This window comes from Myotis nattereri (assembly GCF_964212035.1).
Source record: "Myotis nattereri genome assembly, chromosome: X".
In the NCBI taxonomy this organism is placed as follows: Eukaryota; Metazoa; Chordata; class Mammalia; order Chiroptera; family Vespertilionidae; genus Myotis; species Myotis nattereri.
Genome location: NC_138078.1, coordinates 2,676,842 through 2,689,718, shown reverse-complemented (window position 1 = coordinate 2,689,718; position 12,877 = coordinate 2,676,842). Strand labels below are relative to the sequence as shown.

The 12,877-nt window shown below is 56.1% G+C and overlaps 1 protein-coding gene across 1 annotated transcript in view; it reads right to left on the bottom strand.

The window, feature by feature from the left end:
• Nucleotides 1-3,972: 3,972 nt before the first annotated feature.
• The window catches only part of TBL1X (transducin beta like 1 X-linked), a 122,016-nt gene continuing 113,111 nt past the window's right edge, over nucleotides 3,973-12,877 (bottom strand). Inside the window, exons 11-16 of the mRNA XM_081080913.1 lie at nucleotides 11,851-11,972; nucleotides 10,042-10,116; nucleotides 9,603-9,730; nucleotides 7,192-7,357; nucleotides 5,264-5,365; nucleotides 3,973-4,660 (exon numbers count right to left, since the gene is read on the bottom strand). Of these exons, the coding sequence (XP_080937039.1) occupies nucleotides 4,634-4,660; nucleotides 5,264-5,365; nucleotides 7,192-7,357; nucleotides 9,603-9,730; nucleotides 10,042-10,116; nucleotides 11,851-11,972 (620 nt within the window). The 3' untranslated portion in view covers nucleotides 3,973-4,633. The remainder of the gene's footprint in view (nucleotides 4,661-5,263; nucleotides 5,366-7,191; nucleotides 7,358-9,602; nucleotides 9,731-10,041; nucleotides 10,117-11,850; nucleotides 11,973-12,877) is intronic.

Here is a 12,877-nt window from a genome sequence, read left to right as displayed (position 1 = left end):
GGACCCCAGAGGACGGAGACAAACCTTCCCGGGAAACCATCTTTGTCGGCACCTTAAGCAGAAAAGCCCCTGCAGGAGGAGGACTCATCCGGCCTGGATGCTTTTTCATTGCCGAGCCGGTCACTGTGGTCAGGGCCGTGGTCGGCAAACCGTGGCTCGCGAGCCACATGCGGCTCTTTGGCCCCTTGAGTGTGGCTCTTCCACAAAATACCATGTGTGGGCGCACACATACAGTGCGATTGAAACTTCGTGGCCCATGCGCAGAAGTCGGTATTTTGTGGAAGAGCCACGCTCAAGGGGCCAAAGAGCCGCATGTGGCTCGCGAGCCGGGGTTTGCCGACCACTGGGTCAGGGCGTGGTCCACTCTGGAGGGACTGACCTGATCACGGGGAGGAGGGAGGCTAGTGGAGGAGGTGTTGCTTCCTAAGGGCAGAGGGCAGTGAGCGGAAATGTTTCCTGAGAGGGGCCAGAGAATGGACTTGGGGAGGTCATTGCCAAGCCTCATACGGGCCTGACTTAGGTTAGTGTCTCAGTGACTATGACTCCATCCGGAGGCTAGTTTACAATGCGAAGGCAGCGCAGCCGGAGGGCTGGATTTTTCAGGGTGGGTTTAAGCACCCACATGGACAGAGTGAGTAGAGGACAAGGTAATATATACAGAGCAAAACACAGCCTGGGTCCCCAGGACAACTGCCTCCTTGTCCCAGGGGGGGACATCCACGAAGGAACGAAATGATGCCACACCCACTTGGGGTGGAAGTGGCCCTGGGACTTCCCATTCTGCAGATTCCTCTGAGTTCATGGCGGAACCGCATTCTCAGCAAACCACCGGGGGACAGGAGGAGTCACCGACTTTGACTTTTCCAAATGGCCGGCCAGAAGTCACCCCCCATCCCCACCCGCCCCCGTGTGGAGTCTAGTGAACAACATAAACTGATGAACCAAAAGAGACCCAGAGACATGGAAGCAGGGAAGAGGCTGAAGCCTCAGAGGGAAGGCAGGCGTGGTGGGTGGGAAGAGATCAGCCAACGAACTTGTAGGCATATATGCATCTCCCACGGACATGGACAATGTGGGGGGGGTCAAGAGGGGAAAGGGGGACATTTGTAATACTTTCAACAATAAAGATTAAAACAGAAACACGTGCCCTTAGGAGAGCTACCCTTTGCCACACCCGGGCTGCTGTTCCCACATCTGGGCAGGTTCAGCCGCAGTCCCGGAGGCACGCACGGAGTCTGTGTCTGCTCATCGGGGAGTCGTGGGCCCCAGGGACGAGCGGGATGAAGAAAGCACACCTACCATGTTCTCTCGTATCAAAATAGAGCGATTTATTCAAGACACTGAACAGGAGCTGTTGATTCTCTTGGAACAAATGAGCTACCACACGCAAGGTGATCATTTTTGTTGGAGCGCTTGAGGGTGTGCGGGGTGGGGGGACGGACGCGGACGCGGACATGGACGCGGGCGGACAGGGTGGAGGTGCTGCCGGAGAAGCACAGTTAGTTGCTGGCACGTCTGACACTGACGACAAACACCGCAGGAGCCAGAGTTCAAAGCCCTGAGGCGGGGCGGAGGGGACGTTTGTGCATTTGACTGGAAACACGATTTGTGAAGAAAGAAAGGTGGAACAGGCTGAAAAGGAGGAAAGTAACCAGCACGAAGCAGACCTGACGTCGGACAAAGTGCACTTCCCCCGCCTCACACCGATGTTAGAACAGAAGGAAACTCAAGTCCCTGCCCGGCTGGTGTGGCTCAGCGGTTAAGCAGCGACCTATGACCCAGGAGGTCTCGGTTGAATTCCTGGTCAGGGCACATGCTCGGCTGTGGGCTCGCTGGGTCCCCACTAGGGGGCCTGCAGAAGGCAGCCCATCAATGATTCTCTCATCATTGATATTTCTTTCTTTCTCTCTCTCTCTCTCTCTCTCTCTCTCTCTCTCTCTCTCTCTCTCCTTCCTTTCTGTAATCAATAACAAAAACATATTTAAAAAAAAGACTCCAGTCCCCGGGATGATGCTGGTCACTGCCCGTTCCCGCCATCCCCGGTCCCGGCAAACCCAGCCGGAGAGTCTGGGAGGCTCGGCATGGGACATCTGCTCAGAATCAAGGTCACGTTTGGTCACTAACTGCCAGCGTTAGGGTTTAAGCTGTAAGTAAATGAGGGCGAACAGAAACAGGACGCCGGGCTGACTTTCTGGAGCTCAGCTCCCGGTGAGCATGGGCACTGCCACGGCGCCTGGATGCGCGCACTTGGTCCCCTGTGGCTGCGGCAGCTCTTCTTGGACGGTCAGGGGCAGGAAGCCAGGGCCTGGGGTTGGCCTTCATCCCCACGGGTCCCCGCCGGCCGGGATTGAGCCCGCGTGGTCCAGGGTCTCCCAGCCCTCGGCTCCCACCTCACTCCGGCCAAGCGGGTCGGGTTTACCCACGGACCACGCGTCGGCGACACCCTGGCTCCTGGCCTCGTGGGAGGATTGTCTACTGAAGCTCCAAGCGCACACCCTGCAGGCCGCCCCCCCCCCCCCGCGGCGATGCGCCCGTTTCTATGGGGGTCAGATGGCACCTCCACACACCGCCCCAAACTTCCTGACTTCTCGGGGCAGGAATGACCTAAGTTGGCTGGGATGTCAGCTGGGGTGTGCAGGAGGCAGCTGATCGAGGTTTCTCATCGATATCCAGGACCAGAGTGGTGACGTCATAGACTTTGGGCTTGGGAGATGCGAGTGGTGACGTCATAGGCTCTGAGCTTCGCCGAGTGTCCGGGCCACGGCCCAAATAAAGCACCCAACTCGGAACCAGCACTTTGGGATCTTCTCCGGCTGGGACTCGAGGGTGTCACGTATCCACGGGGCGCCGGGTGATGGCGGCATGATGAGGTTCCGCAGGCTCAGCCTGGTCTCTTGGACGCGCGCACCTGCCCTGAGGGTGGATTTCCGGCTCCGCGGATGGATCCTGTCTGGCGGCCGGGACACGGGAGGCGGGGCTCCGCGCACGGGCGCCCGCCCCGTCCCGTCCCGTCCCCGCTGCGCCCACGTTCCCCCTCGCACTGGCCCCTGCAAAACCAGCTCGGCGGCGGGGCTGCCAGTGCAACGGCTACCTCAGCAAGGACAGGAAACTCCCGTGGGAACACAAAGCCAGGTTTAATTTTTTAAAAACTTTAAAAAGACTCATGATTAGAAAAGGAAACGCGCATTTGGCAGAGAAAGAAGGGATGGAGACGGAGGTGACGGTGACGTTCCACCTGTGGTTCACCTGCGGGGCCTCCCTCCCCGTTCACCTGGGACCAGGGAGACCCAGCGCCGTGGGGTCAGCCGTGGTAGGCCCCACCCCCCCAACCTCCCCCGCCTCCTGGGCCAATGGCCGTCCCGGGAACCAGGTGGTGCCACCTACAGGCGACTCGGAGCAGGGCCTTCTGTGTCAATGGCTTCAATACCATCTAGTTGGGGACTCGCTCCTGAGGTCACAGCGCACCCGCCTTCATTCCCCTCCTGCGGCCACACAGGCAGACTCCAGGGACCCCGGGCTGCCCCCTGGAAAGAGCGGGGTGTCCCTCCGCCAAGGGAACCCCGCGGCGTCCTCGGATCTGTCCCCCACTGGTGCCCTCCCACCTGCCACGTGGCCCGAGGCCACGGAACCGCTCCCCGGAATAGTTTAAAATAGGAAACCGCACAAAGCTCTCTGTCTGATGGCCATTGTAGGATTTTAAAATCGTCTTAACATAAAAATATCTTTTCTTTTTTCCAAAAATACTCCGGGCTCTCTCTCTTATAAGTCTTTTTTTTCTCCTGTAAAAAGCCCCCCTGCCCTGCCTTCCTACATAAAGCACTTATTTTGCGTGGAAAGTGCCCTCGAGACCTACGATGCATAGGAAACACTATGACAAAGGGATGGAGGGGAGGGGAGGGGAGGGGAGAGGAGGGGAGGGGAGGGGAGGGGAGGGGAGGGGAGGGGAGGGGAGGGGAGGGGAGGGGAGGGGAGGGGAGAGGAGGAGTGAGAAAGCGGTCGACAAAGATTTTGCCACGTGTCCCCAAGGCCACATCTACAGCAAATGCAGACACTGAAGGGAGGACAAAGGTGGGGGGGGGGGGGCGGCGGGCAAGGACAGGGACGGGAAGAAGGCGAAACCAGCCCCATCGTGGACGGAAGGCCCAGCAAAGCTGTCGGGACAACGAAGGTTGTGGGGCACGGAGGAGTCAGGGTCACCGAGGCGCGCATTCCCGCCGCACAGGCTGGTCTTGGAATCTCCTCTGCAAGCCAACCGCGGTGTCCCTATCGTGAGGGAACCACGCAGCCCGCGGGGGTGGGGGGTGCGGGGTGGGGAGCTTTCGGGTGATCACCGCAGTTTTCTTTCTCTTCTTGTTTGGCACAGCTTCCCCCCGGCCGTGCCTGGCATCATAGCCGTCTGCACGCACCATCCGGCTGGTGGCGTCAGGCTGCCCTCCGATACAACTGTGTGATAGGTTTCGGTGAGGACTACGGAATACAGGCTCCGGGCGTGGCCGGGAGGGGCTGGCTCCAAGGTCATGCCCACGTGCCACGCCCCCGCAGTATCGCAGCTGCAGGATCGAGTCTCAGGGGTGCCAAGGTCCCCGTGCCCACCACTGCTGGTCCATGACTTCTCTTTCCCGGGACAATGCGGTCACTTCCGCAGATCTAACACGCACACCTGTGGGGAAACAGAGCCTGTGACTGTGGCTGGAACAGTTACTGTAAAAAAGGGAACGGAAAAGTTACTTTGTGGAAGTTACGGCAAGTAACATGGCCAGGAAATGTTACTTGTATGGAAGGGAACAGAGCCGGGTGGACAAATTATATTGTACAGCCCACGGATCAAATCAGGCCCGCCCAACTGTTTTATAAATAGAGTTCTATTGGCACACTGTTCTGAACATTCAGAGAAATTGTAACAACAGCCTAGTGACTGAGCCTTTGACCATCCTGGGGACTAATACAGAGGCAGTGGCCGTGGTACGGCCCAGACACCGAGCGGCAGGGCCGACGACCAGTCAAGCCCGAGCTCATGGCCTTGGGGAACACGAGTGGGCTACCCCGACCCTCGGCAACCCTCCCGCCGCCCCCTGCCTCAGGGGATCACCATAGGGCCCAGGACCCAGAGCCCCTTTTGTCAGCAGAGGGTCAAGGCTGGGGCACCATCCAGGGTCGGAGCCAGGAGCCAGGTGCTCAGCCTGGGCCCTGGGTATCGGCTGCCGGGTGTGTCCCCTTTCCTCCCCGCGCCCCCCACCCCCAGCACACCGGGGGTGCTGCTTACGGAGCCGTCAGATGCACTGGCGCCCACTTTGTCCCCTCGGGCGTTCCAGCAGACCTCGAAGATGCCGCCAGTGCCTCGGTAGCTGTGGACCAGGCTCCCACTCTGCAAAGCAAAGCAGGAGCTAAGGGGGCGGGACGGGGCGGGAGCAAGGCCACAGCGCATCCACGTGGTTGTATTTAGCGGGCATCCTCTCACTGAGGATCAAAGAGGTTTGAGATCTAGGCAAAAGGAGTGACATAATGTGATGAGGTTTCAACCTCGGGCGGTACCTAATGTTTTTCTTTTTTAAATATACTTTTATTGCCCTAGCTGGTGTGGCTCAGTGGGTAGAGCGTCGGCCTGCGGACTGAAGGGTCCCAGGTTCGATTCCGATCAAGGGCACATGCCCGGGTTGTGGGCTCGGTCCCCAGTTGGGGGGCATGCAGGAGGCAGCCGATCCATGATTCTCTCTCATCATAGATGTTTCTATCTCAATATCCCTCTGCCTTCCTCTCTGAAATCAATAAAAATATATTAAAAAAAAAATATATATATATATATATACTTTTATTGATTTCAGAGAGGAAGGGAGAAGAAGAGGGATAGAAACATCCATGATGAGAGAGAAACATTGACCAGCTGCCTCCTGCACACACCCTACTGGGGATCAAGCCCGCAACCCAGGCATGTGCCCCGATCGTGAATCCAACCGTGACCTCCTGGCTCATAGGTTGATACTCAACCACTGAGCCATGCTGACCGGGCCCTCATGTCATTTTTCTACGATGTCACTTTACAAATCCACCCAGCACTGTTTCTATGAAGAGGCACGGTATTCCTGGAACGTGTGTTTTCTGCGTGGCCTGTCTGGGCTGTGAGGCTTAGCAGCAGCCTGGCTCCGCAGAGGGTCCCCCCTCACCTCTCCCTCTCCAAGAGCATGGAGCTTGGGTGAGGCAGACACTGGGAAGCCTGCGGTCTGAGTGGACACCCTGCCCATGGCAGCTAGTTCACTTGCCTCATGTACTCCCAGCCCTTGCCACAAGGGGGCATGGGCTCAATGCAAATGTACTGCAATGTCAAACCAGCCACAGGGAACGCCAAGGCAGGCTGGATTACAAGAGGTGAAGGGAGGCCATGCAATCCACCCGAGGTCACACAAACTGGACCGTTGGCCATTTGCAACGGCTCCGACCATTTCTCCTCCATCGGCAGGAGAACCGAGAGCTGACTGCGCAACATAACAGTCCCTACTCTACCTCTCACCCACGTCCACTCTTTTTTAAAATTTATTTATTTTTTATTTTTATTGATTTCAGAGAGGAAGAGAGGGGGAGAGAGAGAGAAACATCCATGATGAGAGAGAATCATGGATCAGCTGCCTCCTGCACGCCCCCTACTGGGGATCCAGCCCACAACCCAGGCATGTGCTCTGACCGGGAATCGAACTCGGGACCCTTCAGTCCGCTGAGTGCCACCCACCTCCACTCTTATACTCAGAACCTCTTACCCAGGGATACCCACGCTGCTGCATTTACTCAAATGCTGTCTCCTTTGAGTTCTGCCAACAGCACAACCCAATATGACATACCCTTTCCTATGGAAACATACACTATCTTCATTAGGAAAATCAAAATGGCACCACAAAGCAAACAGATATTCCTTTGCACCCTCCGATTTGCTACACGATGTGGCCCGGAGGTCAGGGCTGGCCCCGCCCCTTGGCTGACCCCCTGGGAAGCTCAAGTGAAATGACACCTGTTCCCCCAACCTTAGTACCCTGGGAGCAGCATCTCTGGCGACAAGGGGACTGGGTTACGGTTTTCCCATCTTCCAGAAAAGGATGAGGCAGGTGACTCACTCCCCAGCACAAACTCCCCAGAGGATGTCTCGAGCCTGAGTCACCGAAATTTGACATTGGGCATGCCTCTGAGAAAGGTCTGAGGGATTACCTGAGTGTTCCAGATGTGCACGCACTTGTCGAAGGAGCCGCTGGCCAGGTACTTGCCGTCGGGGCTGAAAGCGACACTGTAGACAGGCTCCTGGTGTTTAGTGAGTGTGTGGATGCACACGCCGCGCTCCACGTCCCACAGCCGGACTGTGGAGTCGAACGAAGCACTAGGAGGAAGGGAGGAAACGTCACCACAGGCCTCGGGACTTCCTCCCACCTCCCCAAGGCGTACATGCATCACGTTTTCCTTGTGTCGCTTTTATGTTTCCAGAGACAATAACAGGGATGCTTCGTCATGGCGAAATGTGACTCAGATGCATTAACAGCAAAGCCATTGTTATAAAACAACTAGTGGCCCGGTGCACAAAATTAGTGCACATTAAAAGGGAATTAGCGGAAATATTTTAATTCCCTTTCTCTATAATAGAAGTGTCAGAGATGAAAGAAAATTACTAAAATGTATATGCAAATCTCCCTTCTGTCAGAGTCTGGAGCACGCCATGGAACCTAGAGTCAAGTCCCTGCCCACCGCCCGCACGCGCTTCGAAAACGCAGGAGATTCAGACCTGGCTGGCCCCACCCCTGTCAAGCCCTTCTGGGCAGGGGGCACAGCCTCAGGTTCCCTGGCCTGGTGCTGGGTGTGGGGGTGCAGCCTCAGGTCCCCTGTCAAGCCCCGTTGGGCAGGGGGTGTGGCCTGAGGTCCCCCGCCAGCCACTGAGGCGGGGGGGGGGGGGGGGCACAGCCTGATGTCCCCGTCAAGCCCTGCCGGGCGGGGGGGGGGGGGGAGGGGGGGAGAGTGCAACCTGAGGTCTACCAGCCCAAAGCCGGGGCGGGGAGCACGACCTGAGGTCTCCTGACTCAGAGTCGGGGCAGGGGGCATGGCCTGAGGTCCCCCATCAAGCCCCACTAAGTGAGGGGTGTGGCCTGAGGTCCCCCATCAAGCCCCGCTGGGCGGGGGGCACGGCCTGAGGTCCCTCACCCCGGCCAGGTGCCATGCAGCCTCAGGTCCCTGCTGTCTGGTCATGACGTTATGGTGTCCTGGCTAATTTGCATATTCCTCTATTATATAGAAGACTAGAAGCCCGGTGCACAAAAATAAATTTGTGCACTGGTGGGGGGTGGGGGTGTGTGTGTGTGTGTGTCTCTCAGCCCAACTTGTGCCCTCTCACATCCCGCGCTGGGGCGGGCGGTGGTTGGGGATCGCGCTGCCGCCTGCCCTGGGACGCAAACGGCAGGCCCAGATCCTGCGCTGGGGTGGGCAGCGGCTGGGATCTCACTGCTGCCCGCCCCGCCCCGCCCCGCCCACAGCAGGTCCGGATCACATGCTGGGGTGGGCGGTGGCTGGGGAATCGCACTGCCACCAGCACAGGGAGGCGCAGTGGGATCTGCCTGCAGTATGGAAATTTAACGGCCATCATTGTTGGGTTAATTTGCATACTCTTCTGATTGGCTGATGTGCGTGGCGAAGGTACAGTCAATTAGCATTTTGTCTTTTATTAGTGTAGATAGATTCCTGTCTTTTGCTTTTTTGGATGCTGTTACTGGGGAAACAGGGTGATTTCACATTCATTGGTTCCTGCAATCCACTGTGTGCACCGTGGATCCCAGACCCTGAAGGATCCTGGCATCTCCAGCCTCAGAATCTCTCCAGCTTGTTTTTCTAGATGTTTTTACTAAACACGGGGCCGAATGGCGTCCTGTGAGCACTGGGCTGAGGCAGTTCTGTGCACCGCAACCTCAAGTGGCGTGGGTCTGGGCTGCCCACCATGGCCACGTACCCCTCTCCCCAATTCTGGGGACCATGCTGCTGCCCTGGGGGTTCACTATAGAAATGGCTCGGTCAGCCCTGCTAGGGCGGGGCAGCCCTGTGCTGCCGCTCAGAACCCGTGCCACCTGCAGCCCTGTGCTAGACTAAGTAACGCAGGGCCTCGGGCACACCGAGCTCAGCTCTGCTTGCTTTCTCCATCCTGATGAAACCTTCACGAAGCCACATGCCAGACGCCTGGACACAGACCTGCCTCCCACCAGCCCGGCGACAAGGATCCACACCCTTACTCAGGCGTCACTTCATAGCGCTGTCTCATGGGCCCTATCCTATCTGGGCAGCTACTCATGTACAGTTTGGAAGGGAGGTCCCAGTCAGAGTGCATGCAGGAGGTAACCAATAGATGGGTCTCTCTCCCATCAATGTTTCTCTCTCTCCCCTACTCCCTCCCTCCCTTCCACTCTCTAACTCATTCACAGCACCCCTTCGCACAATTTCTATTCCCTTTGATACAAGTGACATTTCCTGGCCATCTCTTTTACAGACTAATGTTTCTGTTCCCTTTGATACAATAACTGTTCCAGCCACAGTGAGCAAGGTGGCTCTGGGAGCCGCGTGGGCCTGGGCTGTGGCCCGTCCCCTCTTACCTTGCGAGCATGATGTTGGCGTTCGGGTTGCTGGTGGAGGGCCCGGTGGGACTCCACTTTATGGTGTAGATCTCTTTGCTGTGAGCTTGCAGGTCATGGACACACGTGTCCTGTTTCATGCTCCAGATCTAGAGGGCACGATGGCAAGCGTGTGAGCAGGCAGGAGTTCTTTCTCTAGCCAGGAATGGCTCCACACTGTCACGCTGTGAGCGCTCCTCAGGTTTGGGGCCCTGGGGCAGCTAGCCCACCCGCGGGTCGCTGCCCAGGTAGAGGGGTGGGCAAAATCCCGGGGGCGCCAGCGGCACCGAGTAGCCATGGGGCAAACTTACAGCAGTGGGAAGTGTTCCATACAAAATCATCACCCAGAGCAGCCGTGAGGGTAAGACCTGCACTGAGTACGGGGCTGCCTGGGATCCAGCAGCCCTTCCTTCCACATTACCTTTAAGGTCATGTCATCGGAGCAGGACGCCAGCAACATTCCAGAAGGATCCCACTTGATGGCATTGACCTCATTCTGAAAGAGAGCAAAGGATTTTACAAAGCAATGAAGGCCTGTGAGTAGGTACCACAACCGTCCAGCAGGGGGCAGCAGCGCCCCGTCATCTCTTCAGACTATTCATAGTTTCCACCACAGGACTCAGATTTTCCTGCTGCTTACTCTGCCTTTCTCCTGTAGGTAAATGCACAGCCACACACCATGCAAAACCAGTCACCCGCATCCACGTTTCTCTAAGAAAAACATCACACCTCGGGAGCCAGTGCATTTACATTTAATAAGCACAGCACAGAAAACCAGTATGACCACCGACCACCGTTGTTTTGAAACTGACATTAAAATCATTTTCATCCTGGCCGGTGTTGCTCAGTGGCTAGAGTTTTGGCCTATGCACCAAAGGGTGGTGGGTGGCAGGTTTGTCCCTGGTCCCAGTCAGGGTGCACGCAGGAGGTAACCAATAGATGGGTCTCTCTCCCATCAATGTTTCTCTCTCTCCCCCACTCCCTCCCTCCCTTCCACTCTCTAAAAACCAGCATTTTCCACCAAATTCAGGATACTGGCTATTTCTATGATCTCTTTTCAGGTTCATTAGCCTTATTTCTGCAATCTCAATCGGCTGTTAAACCCACCCATTAAGATTTTCATTTCAGACATCAAACTTCTCAGCTGTCAGATTTCCATTTGACTATTTTGTTTTGATTTTAAATATAGTTTTCCTTTCTCTGCTAACATTCCCCATCTATTCATTCATGACGAGCATCCTTTTCTTTATGTCGTCACATATTTAATAGCTACTCTAAGTCCTTCCTCCAAAACCCAACACCTCACCTCAGGGTCTATGTTTTCTCCACTGCCTGCCCATACCTGGGTCAACCCAACCAACTGAGATATTACAATAGCCCAAGCAGCAAAGGGCTGCAAAAGACCTGGTCTGCAGTCACAGTACCTTTCTTTTTTCTGTTATTAATCACCCCACCCCCAGGGACAGTTAGATGAGTACCATAATGGCATCACAGATTTGAGTAGGAGGAGGAAAAAAAGCCCTGGCTGGTTAAGCTCAGTGGGTAGTGTCGGCCCTTGGACTGAAGGGTCCCAGGTTTGATTTCGATTAAGAGTACACACCTCGGTTGTAGGCTCAATCCCTGGCTCTGGTCGGGGTGCAGTGCAGGAGGCAACTGGTCGATGTGTCTCTCTTACAGAGACGTTTCTCTCTGTCTATCCCTCTCCTTTCCACTCTCTCTAAAAAAATCAATGGAAAAGTATCCTCGGGTGAAGATTAACAAAAGAATAAGAAATAATAAAAAAATTAAATGTGTTAATAAAAAAATTCAAAAAGCAGGTGACAAATCTGCTTAAAGGAATGTCAGTAGCATTTTAATAGGGCATCAGAAATCATGCTGCAAGAAATACTCCAGTCATTTAAAAATCCAAGGGACAAGTAGGCCGTCACAAGCATCTTTTTTTTAAAAAATAGATTTTTATTGATTTTAGAGAGGAAGGGAGAGAGAGGGAGAGATAGAAACATCAATAATGAGAATCATGGATCGGCTGCCTCCTACATGCCCCCTACTGGGGATGGAGCCCGCAACCTGGGCATGTGCCCTGACCAGAATCGAACCTGGGACCTTTCAGTCTGAAGCTTTATCCACTGAGCAAAACCGGCTAGGGCTGTCACAGCATCTTTTAATCCGAGGCTCCCCCTCCTGGCACATGCCCATGAACTTGAGCCCCATTGTCAGGCCTCCCACTTACCGTGTGTCCCTGGAAGGTTTTGATGGGGCGGTCACAGCTGAGTCTGCAGACATGAATGCACATGTCGGTGCTACAGGAGGCGAAGGTCGTGTTGTTCTGCCAGTCCACATCGAGGGCGGGGGCTGCGGGCGGGACAGGGGGTGGAAAACTGGAGTCTCTAGAGCCCAGGCTGCCCCACGTGGCCTGCTGTGGCCACAACACACAGAGGGACGTGGTTAGGGCCGCAGCAGCGGCTGCACACCCCTGTGGGAAAGACGCCCCACCTCAGGGGGACCCTGTTCTCTTGGCCCACGTCTGGGGATCTGGATATCTGAAGGCTCCCACCATTCCCTAACTGATAAGAGCAGCTTCTGTACTTGAACTGCAAACTAGTAGTTTACGTCAGTTCCTTCCAGGAGTCTGGAACCCGGGTCCGAGCCAGGGAGAGGCTGCCTGCAGTACCAGCCTCCATGAAGATCCTGGACAGGAGTCTCCACTGCGCTCTACGTGGCCCCTCACACTTGTCTCTGGGGGAATCGGCCCATCCTTGGCGACTCCGGGAGAGAAGACCACTGCCAATGCTGGATTTCGCCCTGTGACCTTTCTCCTCTCGGCCGACTGTGCTCTATGTCCTTCCGCTGCGACAAACCTGAGGTTGGACTCCCCTATGTGGGCACGATCTCAGGGATCCCCAACACGGCCCCCCTGGGCTGGCAGGAGAAAGAAGGCCACACTGGTCCTGGGATTGGTTCCCTGGGGTGTTTTTAATGCTTTGATGTTGGGGAATCTGTACCATGGACGCCTGAGAGCACTGCGATTGCAGCTGGATTCCATGGACACACTCCTTGGAGTAGTGAGGAATATCTCACAGGACGTTTCATGGGGGGATGTCCGACTGATGGCTTAGACCTGCTCTCCAGCCGTGAGCCCGACTCAGGGCTTCTGGCTGAGCGGCGCACCCACTATGGGAGCACAATGACCACCAGGGGCAGCTCCTGCGTCGAGCACCTGCCCCCTGGCGGTCAGTGCGCGTCATAGCGTCTGGTCG